Below are 21,645 nucleotides of genomic sequence, written 5' to 3' on the forward strand. Positions count from 1 at the left end.
TCATCAACGATGGCCCTATCCACTAATAATACTAGTCCCCAGCCAAATTTGTGTATTTATCAAACCTCCGTTTCTTTACGTAACAAATTCCTTTGCAAAACACATCAAAAACGTGTGGGTGAATTTTATGAACACGAATGCAGTGATTGCACCGGGACCTATTATTATATTTTTCTCATTGGAGAAAACCCCCTCATGAACATCAGCATCTAGGGTCTGCGTTGTTATATTCCGCGCAGCATTAGTTCCCCCTTTTTTATGTAACACTACACCATTTCCCCACGTGGTTATCCCCCCACAATCAATTCCAGAGCGGTCGGCCGGAGAGCAGGTGGCGCCCGGCGTACTGAGTGATAGATTTCACAACACCAGATGGCCTCAGTATCCAGTACAGTCCTCCTCGTACTGTCGAGAAAACGACAAGAATCTCTGATGAACCTCTTTTTGAGTCTACATGTAGCGTACCATCCTTTCCAACCCCCCCCCCCCCCTTCTCCCCGGCAGCGAGACTCATCATTTGAAACGAGCGATATTAAATTGATGGTTTGATTACCAGAGATGAATGCCAGAGCGCTTGAGACTTCCAGTGTCATATGATAATGAATTATGAATCATAACTCAGGAAATCACTGCATGTAGTTAACCAGGTTTCAAAGTGATATTTCAAAGGCCATTCATTCCTGTATAAATACATAACAAATGTACACCTGGATGTTGCTGATTTGTTGATTTATTTTTGAGCCCCTGTCGTTTTCAAAAGTCCCCCTTAAACCTATCAGATATTACAATTTCGCAAATTTAAGGGACACGTTGCCTTGGATCAGTCAAGTTGGTCTCTGAAAAGCGTTTGACATAGTTTGTAATAAAATGCACATGGTTAGAGAGATGTTTTAAAAGTAGAATATAATGATCCACACAGAAATGCCTTGAAATTGCATGTGTTTCATTTAAATACGTTGTGAACTAACACGGCACTTAATTTTGTGGAGTCAAGTTTTCAAAATGGCCAACAGTGTTAGTTCATAAAACAGAAGGAAAACCACTCAATTTCGAGGCATGTTTGTATGGATCGTTAATTCTACTTTTAAAACATCATTCCGTCCTTATGCTCGACCGATCCAAGGCAAAGTGTCCCTTACGTGTCATTTACTGACTTTGTGAAGAACTACAGATTTAGACCAAAACATTACTACATGTACATGCATTTCTTTCTCCCTTTTGGCGAGTAACATAGAAAGCCTCAAAGAGATTTGAAAATCCTTATAATACCTAGAAACCTAGGATCGTTTTCATAAAGACAATCCTTACTTATGACTAGTTAGGGGTTACTAAAAAATAAAGGCTAGTCCTACATATGTAGGTAAGGTTACCTTACTCGAGCTAATGTTGTAACTCTTCTTGTAAAATACTTACTCGTAAATCACAATTTAAAAACAACTGTAGAATCAGTAAGACCTACAAATGTACTTACAAGCGGAGCCTGAAGGAGGCGCAATCATGGATAGTTGAAGTCTAATCATTCATCTTACGGCATTTTCATGTTAAATTTTCAATCTCATAATACCGATTGATGATGGAAGAGTCTTAGATTACATTGCCCTAAATGACACTTCCTCATCATGGACATGATGGACGACTTGATGTGGTGAGGGTGGGGAGGGAGAGTGTCTGCACAATGGTCTGTAGTGTGTCTCAAGAAACAAACGATGTTTTCCAAGTAAAAATTTTATCTTCTCAGCTTGTTGACACTCTTGTACAACTGTTTATTTTATAACATGTACAAAGGGGATCTCACAATGACCATAAAGTCAGGAATTGGCGCAAGAAACAACACAAGGATTTACAAGCGAATAATTTATTCTTCTCAGCCTATCAAATAGGTGTTTTTTTAAATGTGTACATCTGGGGTTTTTGCGTAGGTGAGGTTACAAAAGCAACCAATGGACTCAGTCTCATGGAAAAAATGATTGTCACCGCAGAATTCTTACATTATTGTACATGTTAAGACATGTTCCATTTTCTAAAATGACAGTGTAACAAAATATCCCACCGTAATGACATTGGTTTATTACAAACAACTATCTGGAATAAATATCTGATACTTCTAGGAAGGAAGCATCAGGTTTCAAACACAGAACAAGTCAAGCAATAGGAGACTTTCCAATGCTAGGCGGCAGCAGACATACCGGGTAAATTTCCATTGTTTACGTAGTTCTGAACATGCGCATAATTCTGAGAACAATGGATTTACCCGGTAAGTCTGCTGTCCTCTATCGTCCCAGAAAGTCTCCCATTGCTGCCCAATATAAAAATATACGCAACTTGCCCCGCAACAGCAAAAACCAAAATATGTACTCCTCAATACACAAATTCACAATCTTCAATCTTCATTTAGTGTTACAGAGGAGGAAACAGTTCATCATATTCAGTCGTCTTGCAGAGTGAGCCAAGAGAACCCTAGGGCTCTCCAATGGTTTGCCAATGACTCTACAGTATGCTCTGTTTACACAGCTGGGTTTACGTCTCCGGGCCCTCATCGCTAGTCATCAGCTCTTTCAGCTTTCCATCAGATCTCGGACATTTGTCAATTTTCTCTCTCTCTCTCTCTTTCTCCCTCTCTCTACGTTTTTCTGTTTTTTAAAGGCACTGGACACTTTTGATTATTACTCAATATAATTGTTAGCATAAAAACTTAATTGGTACCGAGCAATGGAGAGCTGTTAGTATAAAACATTTTGAGGAACAGCTACCACTGAAGTAAAATAGTTTTTGATAAAGAGGTAACTTCTCACTCAAATGTTAAAAGACTTCAGGTATGAAGCCTTTTATTAGGCAAACATGTATAAAAGCATACAAATTTGTGCGACAAGGGTATTTGTTCTTTTCATTTTTTCTTGCAACTTCGATGACCAATTGAGTCAAAACTTTCATAGACATGATGTATGTCGAGATACACCAAGTGAGAATACTGGTCTTTGACATTTAGCCAAAGGTGTCCAGTGTCTTTAACTGCCTCAGTGAAATTGAAGCGCTGACCAGGATTAGACTGCTTGTTCGTCTCCAGGACGTGTTTGTGTGTGGGAGGGGGGGGGTTGGCGAACAGCTGGCCTTGTTTTAATCAAGCTGATGGCGCTTGTGAGTGAGACAGAACAGCGTCTGACGTTGGGTTCATATTGATTGAAGACAATTTTTTGTGACACTTGCGCGTTGTGATTGTGGGGGCGAGGGTGTCTTCAGTAACTGATTTGAATGTCTGGGGTCAGCTGTGTACGCGCACTGCATTTGGTGATTCTTTGATGCAGTGGGTGTGCAGAAAGTAACTATGACAAATGTGGTCTCTGGGTTAACCCAGTTCTGCGACCCTTATAAGCAATGTACAAATTTATGTAGCTCAAAATTTGTATTTTCCATGTCAAACCACCCAACTTCTTCATGTGACTTTTACCTATAGTTTACAGACAAATCCTCAAGAAACAAGTTATTTTATTTTAAAACTATTACATGTACATGTAGCTTTACACATGCTTTGTCACAGAAAAATAAAACATAATAGTAATAATAAATAGAACTGATGTATACTTATTATGGCGTTTTGTTTTAGGGAGTGATGTCAAGTGGATTTTTTGTTTACGATTTGCTGTCGTTTTTTATCACATTTCAACAGTATAGCAACATAATGTGCATTATCACAGATTAAGTTTTCAATGAATATTCTGGTTGAGTTCACAGAAAATCAATGTTTTTTAATATTGCTCCCTCGTCACCTCACTGCACTGCCAGAAATGACCTTGCTAGCTGTAAATTTGAAATTGTTAAAACAAAATTTATAGAAATCATCCACCATTACAATTTTACCATCAGGTCAAACTATTAAAATAGCCATTTGAAAGTTAAGACTCAGGCTGGGTCTAGGAATCTGGAGAAATTTTCTGAAAACACAAATATTTTTTGTATAATACATTTGGTAGTGGAAACCAAAATAGGATAGTGATTTGTGGCAGTTTTCAAATGCTATTTTCTCAACTTCTGATGGAACGTCGGACGGATATATTTCTCCGGAGAATTTGTATACGTATACATCATCAATACATTAAGAACCAATTTAAATCAATTTTTAATAATTTCTTGATACTTATCATGTACTTGAACTTATGTCAAAATATTTATTAAACGTCCAACAAATTTTGGGAACCATTTTTGTTTTGAATCCCTAAAACCCCGAAATTATGCATAACAAAAAATTAAATCTTTACCTACAAAATGTATGTTATTATTAGTCAGGCATGGCGAAAAAAAATACAACTTTTTAAGCCATCAAACCACAAACTTCCAGCTCCATCATTTCCTCCTCAATTCTAAAAAGTAAACACTTTCAACGAGCTGTTTATCGAGTCAACATCACAAAACAAAACAAGAACCTGCTCCTCTTCCTACTGCCCCCGTGAGGCGATTCCGGGTGAAATCATCTCCAACAAAACAGAGCGCAACTTTTTGACATCTGCTGGGCTGACCCCTGGTGACCTTTCCAGCGCCCGGTTATTGATTTTACGACAGCCAAATATTATTCATGTTATTTTGGTGAGGACGAGAGATTTGGTGCCTACCGGCCGATTTCATTAGATGTTCTGACAGATGATGTTCTGTCTTGTGTTATAGGAGCAGACGTCGCCCGAAAGTGTTCTAGAATCATGAGTTGGAAACGGGGCATCTTTAAGATTTGTTTTTATAAGCGAACATGTTACTAATATTCAAAATTGTTTTACTTGTTTTTTCTTGGGGGGAAAAACACATGGTGGAAATAAGTCGCTTTGGGTTATTATGAAACGAATAGTATACAAGGATTTATATAAAGACAGCACTGAACAGAAAATGTAACAGGGTAAGAAGTTAGTCAGAAGAGAGAAAGAAGGAAAGAAGAGAGAAAGAAGGAAAGAAGGCCAAGGAGATGAAAGAAAAAAGTCATGTTTCATTTTTTTCAAATGTTACATTTTGGTGCGTTGTCTGTGGCAAAAATGTTCTGCTTTTCTTATTATAACAGCATAATCTGTACAAATTCGTTCAGAGATTTGTTTGTTCTGCTGGATCATGAAACGAAAAGGGAACTACCAACCATTTCACAATTCCAATTTGTTATTCTTTATGCATCCTCCTCCATGCTACATTTGACAATCACTGTCAAGTTAATCAAACAACCCAAAACCAAATTGTATCTTTCTAGTGAAAGACTGTTCCTGCATTATTCATGTAGCCTTTGTAGGGGACTGTCCCAGCTGGCCCCAACAACTCTCCGAGTCTCAGTGGGTGGTACTCCAGCATTCAAGAACATCCCTGGGGAACCATCCAGAGAACACTTTGAGACAAGACTAGTCTTAGTGATCTGATGGGGAGGTCAGCAAAAGGTCAAACAATGGTCCTTTTGATAAAAAGATGAGTGTTCCAAATTTGACCATTGACCCATTAAAAGATTTGACAACTGTTCCTTGCTCTATGCTATTACTAAGTACTTCTCTTTTCAGTTCCTATTAAAAGAAAGGTATCAATCTTAAAAATGAATGACAATAAAAACATTTGGTTAGAAACCAACAGCAGCTTTGATTGTATAACACCAGGCATTTCTAGAAATATTCCATTACAATGTAATTTGGTTATGGATCAATTTTTATGCCCCAAAATTTGAATCAGAGAAGCCTTATTGTCAATAATGTTATTGTGTATTGCTAAATATTAAGGGATTTTGCACACAATAGTTTTATTGTATTCATCAACAAAATAGGGTTAAAACATTTGATTGGTTCTAAAATGCAAAATATACACTTTGCCTTTAAAGAGCAGGTTTTGGCCAACAATGATCCTAAAGTGTAGTGTACTCACTAACTTTATGGTTCACCTGAGACACAGGGTGAATATGTTCAATACAAAATCTACAAGAGAAGTACAGATGTTTTTTTAATTAAAAAAGTAGGGTTTATATTGCTTTTTATGGTCATTAGTTTTTGGAGTATTTCTCCAAAACTTAATGAATATAAAAACTTACTTGGTGAGAGGCACTGCAGCTGTTGATAGTAAACTATTTTGAGAAAGAATTCTGTTCGAAGTTATTTTGTTTGGATAATTTTTCACTCCAAAACATTTTAAAGGCAGTGGACACTTTTGGTAATTACTCAAAATAATTATCATCATAAAACCTTTCTTGATTACGAGTAATGGGGAGAGGTTGATATTATAAAACATTGTGAGAAACAGCTCCCTCTGAAATAAACATAGTTTTCGAGAAAGAAGTAATTTTCAACGAATTTGATTTCGAGACCTCAAGTTTAGAATTTGAGGTCTCGAAATCAAGCATCGGAAAGCATACTTCGTACGACAAGGGTGTTTTTTCTTTCATTATTATCTCGCAACTTCGAGAACTTGAGGTCTTGAAATCAACCATCTAAACGCACACAACTTCGTGTGACAAGGGTTATTTTTCTTTCATTATTATCTCGCAACTTCGATGGCCGATTGAGTTCAAATTTTCACAGGTTTGTTATTTTATGCATATGTTGAGAAACACCAACTGTGAAGACTAGTCTTTGACAATTACCAATAGTGTCCACTGTCTTTAATCTCATGTACTTGTCTACTTCTTTTGCCTGGCATTACCTTGAAACTGGGTTCATATCAAAGATAAAAGATGGCGGCGGTACTAGCCTACACCTTTTCCCCATCATCATAGCCCTACGGTCGTAATATTGAGCCTAAATAAAATATTGCCTAAATGCATTATTCTGATACATCTTTGCACTAAGTATACGCAGATCAATCAGGGCTCGAATTTCAGGTAAAACCCACAAGACTGCAGGTAATTGTTGGCCAAAAAACTTAACTTGACCAGAGCTGTTTTTAAAAGACGCGCGCAAATTTCACAAAGTTCAAAGATTTACCTTAACTGTGTATCAATCCTAATTGCTCTTTTTAGCAAAGTGTGACGTCACAATACAAATCATTATGGCCATATTAACAACTCATTCTTAACATGAATGGGGCAATTTCTCACTTAAATATTAAACAATTTCAGGCCTGCAGCCTTTTGGTGGGAATCTGAAAGCACACAAAATTGCGCAACAATGGCATTTTTTCTCTCATTATTAATATTCTGTAGCAAGTTCCATGACCAATTGAGTCAAAATTTTCACAGATTTATTGTTTTATGCATTATGTTGGGATACGCTAAAGTGAGAATACTGGACTTTAACAATATAACCAAAGGTGTCCAGTGCCTTTTAGAAACTATACCTGAGTGTACCATTAGCAAGGCAATAGATCGATGCACACAAGAAACTAGATTGGATGGGTACATTTTATGTCTCACAACTTGCAAAGGTTTGACCGATCTTTTTTCCACTGCCATCATTTTGTGTAAATAATATATCTGTTCTAGTCCCAGCCCCTCGGGGACAAGAGCAACCACCTACAGAGATCTTGTGGCAGGTCGTGGGAAACACGGCCCCTCCGTGATTTATTCAGTGGGCCGGCTGATCGCACGCGGTGCCCGAAATTACAATGCGCATCCATGCGTCCGTTGTTGATTCAACGTAATTGCACTCAGATAAGGAGCAACTCCAGAGGAACAGATTTCATCCCCATTTACAGGGAGGGTCAGAGGAGGGGAGTCGAGAGGAAGCAGGGGGGGGAGGTGAGGATTCTTCTCTATTATTGAATGCTATTATGGTTCACTGACGTCATGGGGCAAAGATGTGGAAAGGGGAGGATAATAGCTCAGGAAGACTCCGGTCACGTTGGTCATTTGAATAGATCCGAGCCGAGGAAAGGAAGATGAACTTATGAGAGGGTGAGCCTGGATAACACCTCGGGGGTGATTCGGTTACCAACCAGTAGAGCAGCTTGTGTCAATTCATTACTAGTGTATTTGGCGTGTCGTCAGAGAGGCGTCTCAACCCAATTATCTTAAAGTTGCTTAGCAGGAATTTTCGCACTTAACAAAAATGTATTGCTAGGCATTTCAATACAGGGTTTATCTTTCACACAATAAAGAAAGTCACATAATTCTTTGGCTGGTTCATGTACTGATGCTTATCCCTGTTTGAACAACTCCTAAGATTGGATAATGATAAGAGAGTTTGCTGCCCTTAACTTGTTTTCTTATGTGAGTAGCCTGTCCTTTCAGCGCCCCGCAGGTATTTTAATTTAGTCTGGTCCACAGAATCTACTTAACAGGGATTCTTTTCAACACTGAATTAACCAGTGGGACCACTTTGAGTACAATTTTGACTTGTCACACTCAGGTGTTCTAACCTAACTAGCATTTGGGCAGCAGGCCATTTTATCCAGACAGAATGTAAATATTTTGAAGCTGATTAGATTATAAAGCTGTTTTTGAACAGCGAAATAGTTTTGCAATTCTAAAAAGAACTTTCCCATTTGGTATAACACAGATAACTTTTGTAATTGTTAATTATATATGAATATTTGTGTGTCTTTTATCATTTTTCTGTATTTGTGGCTCATCCACTGTGGGTTTGGTCAATAAATAAATTATTGAAATGATAAATCTATATATCTCTGAAAATGTACAGGATTACTAATTTAATCTTAATTTGTAACAAGAAAAATTATATCATTACACATAGGCCTACTTGCCCTGTCCTGAGAACATCTTGTTCATTCATTTGCCATAACCACAGTAATAAACACGTCTTAAAGCCATTGGACCCTTTCGGTAAACAGTATTGCCCAAGGCCCACACTTTGTGAACCACAATTTCTATATCAAATAACAAGCCTGTGAAAATTTAGGCTCAATCGGTCATCGGAGTCGTGAGAAAACAACGGAAAAACCCACCCTTGTTTCCGCGCGTTTCGCCGTGTCATGACATGTGTTTAAAATAAATCCGTAATTCTCGTTAACGAGAATTTATATTGTTTTGCTGTTTTCTCAAAGAGTAAAGCATTTCATGGAATAATATTTCAAGACTAAGTCTTTCACCATTGCCTTCTTTAAACCCTGTAAGTTATTTGTAAATCGGTGAACTTTTTTTTTTTTTCTGAACCGAAAGGGTCCAATGGCTTTAAAGCCATTATACACTTGTGGTAAACAGTATTGTCCAAAGGCCCACACTTTGTGTATCACAACTTATATATAAAATAACAAACCTGTGAAAATTTAGGCTCGATTGGTCATCAGAGTCGGGAGAAAATAACGGGAAAACCCACCCTTGTTTCCTCATGTTTCACCGTGTCATGACATGTGTTTAAAATGAATCTATAATTCTCAAAAAGTAAAGCATTTCATGGAATAATATTTTACGTGAAGTCTTTCACCATTACCTTCTGTAAGTTATTTGTAAATCTGTGAACTTTTTTTTTTTTCTGTTCCGAAAGTGTCCAATGGCTTTCAAGGTACACAAAGTTCATGAGGAAAGTCAACAAATATAAAATAACTCTGTATTAATGTTCTTGATGTACTTACAGGTTGGTTGCGTGATGTTTGTCATGGTCTATTGAAATGAAAACTAGAGAATTTAAATTAGTTTCCGGCTTCTTAAAACCATAAAACCAATGATGCATTTAAAAAATATGGGAGCAATTTGTAAGCCCCTTTAATCCAAAGCCCCGCAAACTGTCCCTTTAAAGTACAAACACCAGCTGGGGAGGTGGTAATTGTCAGTGATGTGTCTGCCCACATGCACTTCACAATAGAGCTTTTAAAAGCCAGATTGTGAGTGGCCCCTGACCATGTGTAATTGCCATGCCCACTGTACCAATAGTGCATCAGCACACACACAGTACAGTCATGACATTGTAAAATGACTGCAAATAATGTTTTTAAACTGACACTTTAAGTGTGTAACATGGGTAGGGTAATTCAAGAACAGGTGTTTTTTTTTCCTGAGCCACAATCAAGCACCCTAGTGTCTGGCAAAACACTGTGATGTATCATGCACTCTCATTTTCAATGAGCAATTGACTGTAAATAATGTATGTCCACGTCTTATTCCGGAATATCAATAGAATAAATTTATTATATGGAAAGGTTTGCGGTAACACCCTGTAACCCCAACTCATTAGAGATAGTCATTACATGGTGTTACTGCAAACCTTTCCATATCGTATTTCCACCATGCAAAGTTTCAAATCCTACTTCATAAATTTATTATTATTTACAAATGTAGTTAACGAAATGGATACTGAGCTGAATCACTGTACAAATGGAATGTTTCATCATTATGTTAATTTCATGTAATATCCTAGAAAAAGATTTGTTTGTATAATTTGTTTTTTAAGTAGATTTATTTGTATATAGAATTTGAGGCATTGCATGGTGAGGTATCAATGGCAAGTAGATACACACATGGTGCTACCGCAAACCAATAGATTTATTTGAAAACAATGTATTTGGGAAGTGAAAAAGTCTTAAAAAGACATGAAAAATCCTTCTGATAGGGGAAGGGTCATCTTCTTTGAAGAGCAAGCACTTCTTAAAGGAAATATTCTGGCACATTTTTGAGAGTCACCATGGGCAAGTACTAGATTGTATTATAGGTATTTTGGCACTCAAAAATGCCACAGCTTGAACTTACAATGGACCACAGGTCTGGGGCCAGTGATTTTAGCCTCGGACTGATAAACTCAGGAATGGACAAGTCTGGTGGTCTTGTGTTTTCCAATATACAAATATTGACTGCTTCGAGTGCTATGGTTAAAACTATGACTCCCGAGGTGATCCCCGGAGCATTCTATTTTCTCGAGGCGAAGACTCCCGAGGTGATCCCGGAGCGTTCTATTTTCCCCGAAACGAAGCCGAGGGAAAATAGAACGCTCCGGGGATCACCGAGGGAGTCATAGTTTTAACCATTGCACGAGTAAAAGCAGTCAATATTTGTTTTATAACACCCCAAACATTTCTAAATACTGTACTATTAAGTTACAGACCTGAGTGCTACAATCCACGGACGATGCGAATACAGACTGCGAAAACTTTTACTGTGCTGCATGTAGTGCTAGTCTTCGGACTAGCGCACGGCAAACCGATGCACTATCACACGGCCGCCGTATAGTAAAATTAAGACATATCATGTATGATGTGACGCGCTCTAAACCAATGAAAAGGCAGAATATGACTAATAGTGCCTCACTTTGTACAATATAAACAACTATGTTCAATGTTGACAAAATAATATGAGAAAATAATATCAAACAGGATTGTTTAAGAAACATGTTAACATGGAGAACATTGGAAAATATCACTCCAGGTCATGACCTTTTGGGTTGAATGGAAGTAGGTCATACCTTGCAGCCATTAAATCAATCCCCTGGTTAGGAAAATTATCACAAGTTTGTTGCAGGAAGTTTTCATTAAAACTAGGATATCGAAATTAATTTACCGCTCAATGTCTTTACATTTAATATTTGAGAATCCCTTAAAAATTAATTGATACTAACCATTTCTTTCCCTTTCTCAAAACAAGATTTAAATCAAATTTGATAAAAAATAATCACAGGTTGCATGAAATTTTTATTTAAAACCATTTGTACTGAAATAAAATTACTCCTCAATATGTATTTTTGTTATTTATGTATGCAGCGCATATACCTTTAATTGATATTCCACTCCATCTGTGTAAACTAAACCCAGCCAGTCAGTATGGCCATACATTAATTGGATCCACCCTCCCAGGAATAATAATTACCTGTCATACAAAGTAAGCGGTACTTAACCTATCCATATTAATAACAAGGTCATATTAAAGAGTAATGCACTTGTTTATTTGAAGTATGTTTAGGCCAAATAACAAAAAATACCAGTTGATCGTCCGGATTTTTCAAAAAAGAGGAGGATGAGGGCCTTACTATTTACTATTTACTATTTTTTTTTTCAAGGTGGCCGCTAAGTATTTCAAATCAAACAGGCCACCAATTCTTCAGTTTGAATCAACCCCAAACTTATTTCATGACACTAACAGGGTCAGAAAACACTAAAAAGATTTGCTGGTGTGGTAGGCATTCACTAATATTGTTTTATGAAACATACGGTTACAAGTGTGTTCGAGATAGATTCGGGAAAAGCTCCTAGGCCAGTCCTTTTGAAAAGATGTTTTAAAAATAAAATAAACCTGTTTTGGGTTGTTTTTTTTTACAAAAATCAAAATTTAGTAAATAGTATTTTTAAAAAAGGATGCGGCCCCAAAAAAGGATGCGGGCGGGGAAGATCAACTGGTATTTTTTTTTTATTTGGCCTTACATTATTATGGCACAGGTAGCAGAAATGTTGTCTGTGACATTTGTGAATTGGAGGTGTGGTTCCCACTACATGTATGCAAATGGGCAATTCCACGGTCAGTCGCATTACACTTTTCAGTGTCATTTCCGATCTTGGTGCTAGAAGTTCTATGTGAGATATTCTTTCCACTAAGTTTATAGACTGATATGTATTGACACCCAAGGCTTTGAATTGATGATATTAGAAATGTTGTGTGCTTTGTACTCTGGATGTTATAACGTTGTAAAAAGCGGTCAGTAATGGTCAGCAACTTTAACTGTTAGGTATACATGGCAAAACCATGGTCAGTTGTATTACGGTCAGTCGCATTATAGGTTGTGACAAAAACTTTTTGGTGTCCTGTCCATGTTACCTTGGAATTGCCTAAATGTTCCAAGTCCTTTCCAAAATAATTTGTGCACAGTGATGCTTTCAATTTACCTGGGTAGCAGGGCCCAATTTCAGTAAGCTGCTATAAATAAAAAGCAGAAAATATTGCTTAAAAGCACTGGACAGTGGACACGATTGGTAATTTCAGAACACTATATTAAAAGCAGAAAAACGTGGCTTTTAGAGGTTCTGGGGTGGATTTCACAAAGGTAGTCCTAACTTAGGACTAGTCCTAGGCAATGCTAAGAGATAGGACTAGTCCTAAGTCTAGTCCTAAGTTAGGACCAGTAACTCATCCTAACTTAGGACTGGTCCTATCTCTTAGCATTGCCTAGGACTAGTCCTAAGTTAGGACTACCTTTGTGAAATCCACCCCTGGACACATTTGGTAATTATTCAAATTGTATATTCAGCATAAAAACTTACTTGGTAACAAACAGCTATTGATAGTGATGATAGTAAACAACATTGTGAGGAACGACTCCCTCTGGTAGTAACAATATGAACTCCCCTCCTATCTGCCTATTATTATACTATTATTAAGCATTAAGGTACGCTATTCATGGTAAAACCATATCACAGCGTTTATAAAGAGCAATAAATTAAACATTATACAAACAAACAACATTAGAGAAAAAAAAATCAATTAGGAAAGAGGTATGTTTTGAGAATCTTCTTAAACACATTCACTGTTCAGCAGATTTAATATAGGAGGGAAGTTCATTCCACTGAATCCACTCTTTAGTTGCTGAAACAGTGAATGTTCGATCTCCCGCCTTACTGTGAGTATAACTTTGTTCTTTGATTGTGCTTGAGATTCTCCTTTTATCTTCATACTATTTACTTTCTAAGAGTGTACAACGTGCAAGTATAAAATGTGCTGGTAACTTTTGCAAGCTGATGTAATTTATTTTTTGGTGTTTTGTTCAATATCTTTATTATTATTTGTACTGTTTAAAAACGTTATCAGCATTATAATTATAGTATTCCCTGTTTTAACTGGCTTGTTTTTTAAGTGACCTTTTGCTTAAAGATGCTACATGTATGGCAGATTTTTGGCCCCAAACATTAAAAAATAGATTTTTTTTTAGTGAATGGTATTTCAAAGAGAATCACCTGAAAAAAATTCAATTTTTACTTTTAATGGTCAGGAACCATGAAAAAAATTTAAAACGTTTCTTATATTTTGAGCACTTTATTTCACTGCTACTAATAATTGGCGAACTTTTTCGAGCAATGGCTCATATGAAAGCTTGTAACTTTCTCGACCCCCATCAAAATACCTATTGAATTTTAAATCAACATTTTTGGGGTCAAATCAGCCAAAAATCTGACATAGCATCTTTAATTTCATCGGTCTTCTGTTGGAAGCAACTCTGGCTCTCGCACAGGAATATAAGTTCTTTAATTAAATTACTGTTGTTAATATTAATTTTAGTAGATTTTTTTATAACTTCCTTTCAATAGCTATCCACAAAATCTCTCAAAGATCACTTTTTTTGTATTCACCAAAACAAAACATACTGGTAATTGTCTGGTACCGAATAGAATACAAATTTTAAAATGATGCAGCTTCTTAAACCAAGTAAATTTTAATGGAAATTTTTTAGAGTAATTGTAGACACCATGATCCTATTAAGGCAGTGGACACTATTGGTAATTACTCAAAATAATTATTAGCAAAAAACCTCACTTATGAGTAATGGGGAGAGGTTGATAGTATAAAACATTGTGAGAAACGGCTCCCTCTGAAGTGACGTAAATTTTGAGAAAGAAGTAATTTTCAATGAATTTGATTTCGAGACCTCATATTATTTAGAATTTAAGGTCTCAAAATCAAGCATTTGAAAGCACACAACTTCGTGTGACAAGGGTGTTTTTTTTCTTTCATAGTTCTCGCAACTTCGATGAACACTTGCGCTCAAATTTTCACAGCTTTGTTATTTTATGCATATAATGTTGAGTAAAGTGAGAAGACTGGTCTTTGACAATTACCAATAGTTTAAACAACAAACAGTTACACTGATTATCCTGAATCATAGCCCCTTAAATCTGTGCCAATCTGTGCCTAAATTTAAGAGTTCTTTATAAAAAAAGAACCGAGAAAGACTCTGCTAGGGTCGAAACGTCAGGCCATTAACTATTTTTTGTAAAAAAAGAACCAACAACAGTTGCAAATCATTTCTCCAGATTGACCACATGGTTCCAGCGAAACTTGAGATTCCATTTTGTGGTTGCCCTTCGGCAAGTCATAAATTTCTCCTAATTTCGACAGACTCAGTCTGTGGTTAGCTTCTAACAACCTTTCATTGTGCTAAGGACGGCCAGCTGCATCTTGAGGATGAAGCTCTACATTCCTTGGTGGCCAACTTTGCAGTTTCGAATAATTTCGTAACCGGATATTGATCTGTAACAGGCATGAGATTTGATTGAATGTGTAACATGGGTCCAGCTATTTTGTTTAGCAAGAAATGAGACTGAACTTCATATTTTGTGACACTGAAAGCTGATGTTGAGCAAATCAAGATTTTTTAGCAGCAATTGAAACATTTTATGAAGCATTTTTTTACTCTGCTATACAAGCGAATTCGTTCACTGTGTAACATAATTTGATAATATAACAAAAAAGCTGAGGAAAATAAATATTGGAGTCTTTAGTAACATGCTGGAAGAAGTTTGGTCTCAGGTAGGAAAACAATTATACTTTAGGGAAAAAAATTTCCACTGAAATGAAGTGGAAAATATAAAGCTGGATGGGAATGTGACAGATTTGAAACTTCATCTTTGAGTTGGAAAAACTGTGTAATTCCAGACCTGATTCGAAGGGATTCCTACATTTTTATGCAATGACAAGATTCTGGTATAAGAGATGGTAAATTTGCATCGGGGATAAATAATATTAATTGGGTTTTTACCCATACACCGATGTGTGTTAGCACTGTATACTCAGTACTTTCCCTGAGTCCTGTGAAAAAATATCACAGGCATGTTACTCGGGTGGGATTCGAACCCACGACCCTTGCAATTCTAGAGCAGTGTCTTACCAACTAGACTACCTAGTTCTAGAGCAGTGTCTTACCAACTAGACTACCGAGGTTGCTCGTCAGCTATAGAGGCAGTTTTAATCATACATGTATGTTATGGTAACGCAATGATATATTGAGATGGTAAATTTCTGGTAGTAAACTTCAGTACATGTACATCTGCTCAGTGTGTACATGGATGATGACATCACACAGGCATTAGGCCTGGGCAAATTATTTGAATATCCGGTTAATGGCGAATAGGTTTTCCTGTCCGTAACCGCGAATGCCTTTTTTTTTCTTAACCGGATATCCGCATAGGGCGCGAATACCTATTTATAAACCAGATAGTTCTGTAGTTACAACCAAGTAACCGGATATTCTTTAATATCCGAATATCCGTGGATATGAATGTTTCGTGAAGAGTGAAGAGTTAAAACAATGACATTTCCGACGTATTTTGTTCAAAGATTACAAAAGTTTTCCTTCACGTAGAGTCAATCACGATCAAAAGAAAAAGCAAATCGCCATCTTTAATATAGATCCGGTCATTTTTATGAATGAACCGAGTGACACTGTCTAAAACTAATATCAATCCGCCCATAAGATCTCATTCACAAACGAACAGCGCCCTCAAGCAGCAAAATAAAAAAAGCGGCGAAAAAAATATTTGAATATCCGGTTAATTTCGGATAGTTGGCCAGCGGTATCCGAATAACAAAATTTCACTACTCGCCCAGCACTAACAGGCATAGTACAAAACAATGGCATATTCTACCTAAAAGCTACAATTGCTCTGACCAGGTCCTGACTGCTCTAACATTACAATAAAGTTACAAGAAAACATAATGAGGCCTAATTATCCAAGGAAAATATAACGTACTAACCTAACTGTTTGATTTCTATGTGTTATGCGCTATATAAGAATGGTAATTATTTATTATTCTTGGCTATAAAACCATGAAAAGACTGTGACGAAACTCTAGGAAATCAACAGCTGTAATGTCTTGTAGTTTTAAACTCATAACGAATTTAGGGAATTGCAATCATTATCTTTAGTCAGGCCTTTATCAACACTTTACAAAATACAATGGAAGAACTTTTTGTCTAAAACTCAAAGAGTCAAAATAATTGTTAGTAGCATAAAAACTTACTCGGTAACAAGCAACGCAGAGTTGTTGGTAGTATTATAAGTTATTACACTTGAGCACGAGTGGAATACGGAAAAATATAGCGCTTCTGCATCCCATATCCAACGAGGCCACTACATTTTCTGTATTTCAAGAGCACGCATGTTAAAACGAATTTATCTTCAAGCAAACTTGGCGCATAACCATAGAACACACAAGACGCAGTAGTGATATTAGCCGTGCGATATGTAGGTTTTTATCACCACTCCATTCTGCGAATCTGATTGGAGGATTGTGACAAATGGCTCCATCTGAAGAGAGTATTAAGGCAGTGTTTTGAGAAAAAAAAGTAATTTCTCAGTAAAATAATGAAGGACTTTGAAGCCTATTATTAAGTCTGAATACCCACTAATTTGTGCCCACAGGGTGTTTTTTTATTTTATTATTCCCATGCAACTTTGATGATCAACCGAGTCTAATTTTTCACAGAATTTGCTATTTCATGCAGTTGGAATACACTAAGTGAGAGTACTGGTCTTTGAAAATTACCAAAAGAAAGGTGTCCAGTGCTTTTAAAGAGCTTGCAGGCTTTTTCTTTGATGATGCAACAGAGGAAACAGTTCGCTTTCTTGACCCTTGCCTTGGTGCCCTTTGAAATGTTTTCATAAAGCATGTTATTGTAAAGACACCTTTTACCTAGGAAAGCACTCAATCAAGAATCAAGATTCTCTGTCACTCAGTAAAGAATCATAGATGCATAGATTTTGCTTCAGTTTCATCAAATGTTAAGGCCAGCTGGAGTGTCAGTGTCAATGTACGTTTTTAACATCCCGTTCTCACCCCTGCACCTCGATGATTGAGATTTTTGACATCTTTGATTTTATTGAAGTTTAATTAACCTACTAAAACAGGTTAAACAGTACAGAAATTTAAAAAAGTGCAGCTCATTTAATTAGTAACCTATATCCTGATTCCCAACCAGGTTATATTTCTACCTCGATTGGCACCCTCATCCCCCAATGAGGGTATCAATGTACCCTGATATGGGTATCAAATTCTACCTCACTAGTCTAACAATAGCAAATCCTCAAGGGTCACAAACACCTTCACTACTGGAAACAGGCAAGTTCATTAAATATACACAGCACAGCGCACAAGGGAAATATCCCTCAGTGTGTAACGGGCCAAGTGAATGACAACTCCAGGGCAGTCGCTCTGATCCCCTGCACACACCATGATGTATTGTCAGTGGACATTCCATTGGAAACTAGACTCTCAGGAGTCTATAGTGTTGCCTTGCAATTGCGCTGTACACAACAAGGTTCCTGGAATTCAATGCTGCATAGAGAATAGTGCTACATGTGAAAGGCAGAGTGTAAAAGAGTGACAGTTCACAGATGTAGCATTTCTTGAAATGTTACAAACAAGTGTTCAAGAACAACCGACAATGGCAAACAGCCATATAAAGTATTTTGTTTTCAAATTACAGCTTTCAACTTAAAAAAATTCAAGTCTCCTATTTTTTAAACGACGTCATTTGTCAATGGAAATTTAAGGGTGAGATATTGGAAAGCGCGTTCATTGTGACACCTAATACAAGTATTAATATCATTGTTATCGTGACGTCAAATATAAGTTTTAAATGTTTGCTTACACGCACTTCAAGTTTACAGTATACAAGCACAAAACAACATAGTTTTTGCATCTGAGGAAATCTCTTGAAATTTTATCTTTATAAAAAATAAAATTTCAAATTACTTTAAATCTATACATAAAACAAATTTTTTTTTAGAACAATAACACTCAGACAGTGGAATTTGAGAGTACTTACCTCTCCTAGAGTATGTTCACCAAGCTTGTATTTTCTCTTTCCCTCAGGCGTTTTCATATGATCAAATGTTCTCCTTTGACGAATTAGCGACAACTCGCATGTGCTACATGTGTAGACAATATTTCCATGTTCCAAAACTACTGCCCCTCTCGGTCTTTCGATTCGGAGTAGACAGGGGAACTCCTTGGTGCTGACAGTGCGTACATCATCCCGAGATGTCAAGTGGCTACAAACGAAGCACGCAAACTCATGAACGAAGTAGTGACGAAGCCAGCGATTGGTGTCCGTAAACACCTTGGAATCCTCAAAATCCTGCCATTGGGCTATCAGGTTGAAGTAACAGAACATGCAGCTGAAGGCGGTGCCGTCCGCATCGATTGAAATGGCGCTTGGGGCGGGGTTACGACTTGCAAGAAACGGGAAGAAAGGCGTGGTCTCGTCGATGTTGCCCGTGGTCTTGCGAGGGTAAGAGTGCAGTTTGTAGAGTCTGTTGGGATCGCAGTGGGCTCCGCAAAGATAGCAAACACCCTTAGAGAAGGAGTGGGTGTCAGTGGGCGACCCTAGTTTATATTTCCCGATATATCGTCGCTCACTGTGTGGGATACCTTCGGCTTGGTAGACCTTCCACTGTTGCTCCAGCTCCAGGAAGCAGTTACTGCACGTGGCAACGCGTCCGTTTGCTTCAATTGGCTTCGCATGGGATTGTCTTTTTATATTAGTTAGAAAAGGAAAATACATCAAACGGTTGCTGTTCTTATCCGGGGCTAGTGTGTCAACCATTTTCGTGTGCTCTTCGGGTACTGACTGCGCACACAGGTAGCAGACATTCAACTTGGGTTTGATGTCAACCTGCTTATGTAAACTATGCTCTGCGCTCGTATGCATTCTTGAGTGCTTCTTAGCCTTGTGGATGCGATATACGCGCTTGTCGTGCGGAGTATGGGTTAATTCGTGCGCGTTCCATTGCTCGTATAGATCCTTGCTGCATGCTAGACACACCTGGGCCAGACCCTCTTTGCTTAAAGGAGAACTCCCTGTGAGGGGGGTGTGTTTATCTAAAAATGGGTAATACGGTTCACTGCTGTTGTACCGTCGAGCACGTATGAGGTGCGTATCAGACAGCGTGACAGCCTTCCCACACAGAAAACAAACTATGTGGTTTGGCGCCCCGGACTCTATGTTAGGATTAGGGTCAGCTTCAGATCTCAGGTGATATTTCCGTTGGTGAAGGGGTACACTGTCCCTCTCGAATGAATGCCACTGACGAAGAAGAAACAAAGTGCAGAGTTCACACATTAACACTCGACCAAGATTATCGACAGGTTTTGCTCCAGCAGGGGCGGGGTGGCCAAGGATGCAGGGAAAATACGGCGCTTCCGATTTAGACCAATGGCTTGTGTGTACAACTCGTATGGACTGTTTGGATGTGGTGGAGCTACATCCATAGCAAACAGTGACTGATGGTATATCAACGTCAACATTATCAAAAGATATCCTTCTTTTATGATCCGGAGTTTCGGGCGGTGCGGGAAAACCATTATCCTGTCGTGGATTATCGGGACCTGTTGATAATGGCATGGACACCCCTGCGTCAGAATAGTGGGAGTCTCGGATGTTAAGTTTGTACATCTCTTCACGGACCTGAGGGCTGACTTGCATCTGTGGGTCTGGCTTGTTGCTATGACCCACCCCTGTCCCCTCACTGCGTTTCAACCAGTAGAGACGTTTCACAATCGGTGTATTGGTACTTTCATGTGCCATCCATTGCTGCTTTAAGAAGGCTTGGCATACTTGACAGCAGTCTACTGTACCATCCGCTCGAAACACAGATCCTGATGAAGCATCATGATATTGAAGAAACGGGAAGAAAGCATCACTTGCATGAGGACGGCTTCTCAATATGGTGTCTGCCCCACGTGCACCACACACGTAGCAGTTGGGAAGCGAGCGTGAAGACCGCGACCGGCCCGTGGAGGAACGCGCCTTGCTCTCCCCGCTGCGACCCGGATGGTTGGCCGGTGTCGAACGCTCAACTCCCGGTCTCGTTTCACCGGCCATGTCTCAGATAACCACAGCTGACACTTCACTACAGAACGTCCAGAAAAGGTATATTTTTTCACAAAGACGGATGAGTATATGTTGATTCCAAATCCAGGATGAGTCAGGTTTTGTTGCCGTTGAAAACAGTAAAATCCTAGCAGTAACTACAAGTCATTTTCGACAGCACGTTTCCTTCGTCCGCCGCCATTATCATGTAATGATACTGCATATGCAGGCCAGCACCCTGTGCTCTCACACACACATCGTTGTGTAGTCTGACTGCTGCATGCTGCCGCCAAGCTGAAAACATTGGCCCCTCAATATGGATAATTGCAATGAACATGAGCAACACGTGTCTTGTTTGTTTTGATCTGCCCGTCTGGGAAATGGTGAGGGTTGACAGAAAAAAAAATCATAGATCCATAATTTTATTTCCAACCACAACCATACAGATGGTTTGGTAAAATAAAATTTGAATAATAAAATTGCTATCTCGAATATGAGGAGTCGAAACACTGTCAACACACCCGAAAGACATGAAAATATTAAAATCACACCACATTACACAAAAGAAAGTCTTTCATACATACACAGCCGTCCAGCCGCGTTCTCTATGCAATATAGACATAAAGTGATAATAAAAACCATGCTGCATTTTGATCAGGCATTTGTCTAAAGCCACACGGCCCGTGTATTGAATTCATATAATAAATCCACAAAGCACCATTGTCCCAGTCCAGCTTTAGACGCTTTTTAATTTCTGACGGGAGGCCACAGCGCTGGGCCCGTCTATTTATACCACAGGCGTTGGGTTGTGAATGCGAGGGGTAGTAATAAAGCGACAGGAGAGTCCACAGCTGAACCAGGTGTCTGAGCGGGCGGCACGGGCGTCTGTCGTGGGAGTGATACGGCCTTATCGCCCCATGGAGTTCTCTGCCAGTTTTACGTGCCCCCACATGCATTTCCAGCTTCC

General features: G+C 38.3%; 1 protein-coding gene across 1 annotated transcript; it reads right to left on the reverse strand.

Annotated features, from left to right (window-relative positions):
- Positions 1-378: 378 nt before the first annotated feature.
- LOC117289168 lies at positions 379-20,860 on the reverse strand. Its single transcript, XM_033770166.1, has 2 exons — positions 18,633-20,860; positions 379-405 (listed from the first exon to the last, which is right to left on the reverse strand). Exons 1-2 carry the CDS (start codon positions 20,688-20,690, stop codon positions 379-381), a joined length of 2,085 nt encoding a protein of 694 aa, XP_033626057.1. The 5' UTR covers positions 20,691-20,860.
- Between the last annotated feature and the right edge of the window lie 785 nt (positions 20,861-21,645).

This window comes from Asterias rubens, chromosome 4 (genome assembly GCF_902459465.1).
Source record: "Asterias rubens chromosome 4, eAstRub1.3, whole genome shotgun sequence".
Lineage (NCBI taxonomy): Eukaryota > Metazoa > Echinodermata > Asteroidea > Forcipulatida > Asteriidae > Asterias > Asterias rubens.

What these genes read in the sequence shown, in the direction of transcription:
- LOC117289168 (XM_033770166.1), bottom strand. Translation starts at nt 20,690, where the DNA reads ATGGCCGGTGAAACGAGACCGGGAGTTGAGCGTTCGACACCGGCCAAC. An exon ending in GTGAACATACTCTAGGAGAG is followed by an intron (nt 406 to 18,632) that starts GTAAGTACTCTC and finishes TTTTCTCGACAG; the next exon opens with TACGAGGAGGACTGTACTGG.